The sequence below is a fragment of the Panicum virgatum genome, chromosome 6N (assembly GCF_016808335.1).
Source record: "Panicum virgatum strain AP13 chromosome 6N, P.virgatum_v5, whole genome shotgun sequence".
Taxonomy (NCBI): Eukaryota; Viridiplantae; Streptophyta; class Magnoliopsida; order Poales; family Poaceae; genus Panicum; species Panicum virgatum.
In genome coordinates, this window is record NC_053150.1 from 1,096,057 (window position 1) to 1,100,290 (window position 4,234).

A 4,234-nucleotide genomic window follows, 5' to 3' on the forward strand; every position below is an offset into this window, starting at 1 on the left:
TCGTGGGGGACCGAGGGCTGTACCTGGAAGACGCTGCCGCCGCCGACGACGTTCCACAGCTGGGTCGACTCGTACGCGCTCCATGCCTCCATCCCAACGGACGCACCATCTTCATGGGCGCGTTGGGTTTCTTACCCCTTGAGTTCAAAATCACTTTGAGTACATCTTTTTGAAAAAGTTATGAAACTTCACAATTCATCATTATTATATTAATGTGTGATAAATTACCATCATATAACATGGAACAGTAGTCTTCTTACAGCTAATGCATTTTGAAGAAGATTTGCTAAGAAATATATTGTAATTTCTTTTTGCGAATTGAGGAGGGAGTGAAAACAGTTTTTTTTCAGAAGGAAAGCCAAAAGAGATTGTCTCCCGCTCGAAGAAAGCAACTCTCGCCTTTCACTCTGCTCCCAACCTCTACTCCAATTCTCCAAACACCAGCAAATTTGGGCGAAGGTGGTGTTAATATGTTGGAGTGGATTGTTTACAAGGCCTTTTTGTTGCATACGTTCTACAGGCTTAGGCTTGCAATATTTATTGGATTAGACAGTTGTAACACCAAATATTGGGACAATAATTTGACAAATTTTGACAGTGTTATAACATGTCAAGATAATTTTTAAAACTTTTGCATTTTTATTTATTCTACCTCCATGCAACAGTGTAAAAAAGTAGGGGCAAACAGTGCCTTTGGTTTCAAAACGTGAGTGCAAAATCACTAGTTTTATAAAATGAGGATAAAATCACAACTAGACTTTAGAGTAGAGGCAACAACACAAATGAGCCTTCTACAGGACCGCTATGAATTCAAATAATATGGGCCACATTTGGACGGCCCACATCCTTCCTCCATGCTGCTATATACGATCGCTGCTCGGGACCTGTCGTCGTAGCGAGCGTCGTCCCTACACGATTTCATGCTTTGGGTCTAAATTTGTCCCAACAAACCGGTCCACATGTGATCCATTTAAATCTGTTGCTAGAATAATTTTTTTTGTTGCGGAATATTTTTTTCAATTGTTCCAGAAACAACAAAAAAAATTATTTCTCAACAAAAAAAATTTTATTCCGCCTTGTGTGATGATTTAACCGCTAGTCACACGCGTGACTCCTAACATTTGCCCTATATACCAACTATTATATCCATGTTTAGCAAGTAATGCTTTTGAGAAAATACTTGGCACTATGATGATCGGTAGTTTTTTAATCTGCACTCGCAATACTCCAAATTCATTCTCTAAAAAGAATATTTTATTCTGATCATTGAAGATTCTCTCATCTATACCCAGTTCTCCCGCATACATCGATACTCTATATTTCTCTCTATGCCAACTACCAGCTGTTGGTCCCCATGTCAGAAGTTTCTCTTTTTTTTTACACCCCCTCCCCCCAGAGCACCCCGGTGCCCCTCCTCACCCTCTCCGCCTCTCCTTGCCTCGCTGACGCCCCTCCTCCCTCCTTCCTCCCTCCGCGGGCCCGTGGCACATCTTCCCTCCACCGCAAGCTCCGCCAGCCTCGAGCTCACTGGCCGAGCGGAGGCGTGGGCGTGGTGAGTGGAGCCGTGGGCGTGGCGAGCGGAGCCACGGTCCCACGCCGCCCTCATGCCCACTCCCTCGATTCAACGTGGCGGCTCGGCTTGAGCTCGTGCTCTGCCGCGATAGCAGGATCTCCAGTCGGCCACCTTCCCTCCCCAGCCTCCTCTGCCTCTCCTCGCCTCGCCGGCGCCCCTCCCTCCCCATCCCTCGCCGAATCCATGTCCTCCTCCCGCTCCTCATCCATGTCCTCGTCGGCCTCGATCTCAGGGGTGCTCTGCCCGGTGTCGGTATCCGAGGCGAGCAAGACGTCCTCGGTGGCGGGGGGCTGGGGCCGTGGTGCTGTGCCTCCTGATGGTGGTGTGTTTTGCAGCCGGGTCGGGTTGATGGTGGGAAGGCGTGCATGAGCCGGTCACCTGCGCCGGCTGACCTGATTAGTGTGGGTATGCGCGGCGAGTAAGAAAGCACCCGGTGACAAAAATAATTATTTTTTGGAAGAAACGCTCTCTAACTCTTGATTTTTATGGGTCTGCACCTCCTTCCACCTTCCTCAATCGTAACAGACGGGTCCGGCGTGAGGGGTATGATGGACCCGATTCGAGTAATAAATATTTTCAATTGTTTTGGATTTTTATAGTGTAGGTAGATAGATAGAGATATGGCAGGCATCGATCGATTGGATATTAATATAAATGGGGCACACTTAATTTGGACGGCCCAAGTCCTTCCCCTGTGCGGTGCGGCTATAGCTACATACCGACTCGGATTGAGAAATCAAGAAAGAGGAAAAGAATATAGATAGGAAATAAATATGTATATATATACGGATCGTGGAGCAAACGAACAAGGAAAAAGATCCAGATCGACTATGGCGTGGGCCGACCTGCCGCCGGATATCTTGGGCGCTGTCATCGCGCGCCTCCCGCACCCCGGCGACCGCGCCCGCATCTGTGCCGCCTGCCGCGCATGGCGCTCCGCCGCGTGCCCCCACGTGAGGCACCAGCCCCCGTGGCTCGTTCTTCCCGACTGCTCCTTCTGCACCACCGGCCGCGACGGCGCCTTCTTCCCCCGGATCCCCGGCCTCCCCGACAACGCCACCTGCCTCGCTGCTGCCGGCGCCGGTTGGCTCGCGCTCGACTGCACCGACGACGTGTTCCGGCGCACCCCCACCATGGACAACTTCTGCTACGAGGCGGGGATGTTCGTCGTCAACGCCAGGCCGGACATCAAGCACCGGCACACCTACATGCTGCACAACCCCTTCTCCAACATCACCGTGCCGCTCCCGGAGCTGGACGACATCATCGGCCATGTCGCCGAGACCTTCGAGGTCCGCAAGGTGCTCATGCGCTCGTCGACGAATCCAGCTGATCTCGTCGCCGTCACGACCAGCAGCTCGGACTGCAATATCATCCTGTGCCGTCCCGGCAAGGGCGCGCATGTGCTGCCCCACTTCAGGGTCATTGACGTCGCGTTCTTGGGAGACATACTATATGGGATCACCTCGGGTGAAGAACTGGTCGCCTCCCATCTCGGCGAGGACGACGACGATGGCAGGCCTCAGGTTACCAGGTTTAGACTAGACATCAGGAACCCAATGGCTGATTATTACAAGAAACATTCGTGGATCTGGCCTGCAGATGACACTATTAGCATCAGTGACTACTATGACAAGGATGGCAATGAGGAGCCAATCGATGATGAGGACGAAGCACCGAACCAAGACGAGGATGGCGACGAGGAGGAAAACCAAGAGGAGGAGGACGATGACTTGGCAGCAGCAAACCTAGAAGAGGAGGAGGTGGATAGCAGCTTCAATGGACATGTCAGTGGTTCTGTGTCGGACAACGATGTGAAAGAGTACGACGAGGAGGTGCCCTACGAGCCCAAGGACGAGGTCTTTACCACCCGATTCATTGTGCAGTCACAGAACGGGGACGAGTTGCTCCTGGTGAGGCACCAGATGCAGTCGCCTCCGTATTCCGATCCCTACACTCGCAAGGTCGAGATCTTCAAGGCGGATTTCATGGCGGGCAAGTGGGTCACGGTTAATGGGCTAGCCAAAGGTGAGGCGCTTTTCCTGACCCGATCCTTGAGCAAGTCGGCTCGGGCGCACGGGGACATCGAGGACGGCTTTGTGTACAGCGCAGCAGGGGAGATGGACGACGTTTTCGACACGAGATCTTGGAGGATTCGTCACATGAGATTTAGGTGGCCATGGCAACGGAAAAAGGTGTCGGAGAAGTTGCTAACATGGTTATTCCCTCCAGAGGTAGTGGTTTAAGTAACCTCTAGAAACTAACCATGCATCCTTGATGTAATGGGTGCATTGACCCACTACCGGAAACCCGAACATTGCCGAGTGCCAAGGGGTTTGTCGAGTACAATTTTTCGAGCACTCGGCAAACAATCTATTTGCCAAGTGCCATCGAGAAAACACTCGGCAAAAAAAGGCACTCGGCAAACAAGGTTGTTTGCCGAGTGCCTAGAGGTTGACACTCGGCAAAGAGGTGTTTGCCGAGTGCCAAGGGGTGGGCACTCGGCAAACATCCCATTTCTGAATTTTCTAAAAATTTTAAAAATAGTAAACAAAGTCTAAAAATTATGAAATTTGGCAAGATGTCATAATATCATATGTGTAGGTTGTGAGAAAAAGTTGAGGAGGTTTTGCACACTTTTGTCATGTACGTGCTTACAAA

The 4,234-nt window shown here is 50.9% G+C and overlaps 1 protein-coding gene across 1 annotated transcript; it reads left to right on the forward strand.

Annotated features, from left to right (window-relative positions):
* The first annotated feature begins 2,403 nt into the window (after positions 1-2,403).
* Positions 2,404-3,819, forward strand: LOC120679696. The gene has a single exon (XM_039961353.1). It carries the CDS (start codon positions 2,404-2,406, stop codon positions 3,817-3,819), a length of 1,416 nt encoding a protein of 471 aa, XP_039817287.1.
* Positions 3,820-4,234: the final 415 nt, after the last annotated feature.

Coding starts and splice junctions, on each gene's coding strand:
- LOC120679696 (XM_039961353.1), top strand. CDS start 2,404: ATGGCGTGGGCCGACCTGCCGCCGGATATCTTGGGCGCTGTCATCGCG.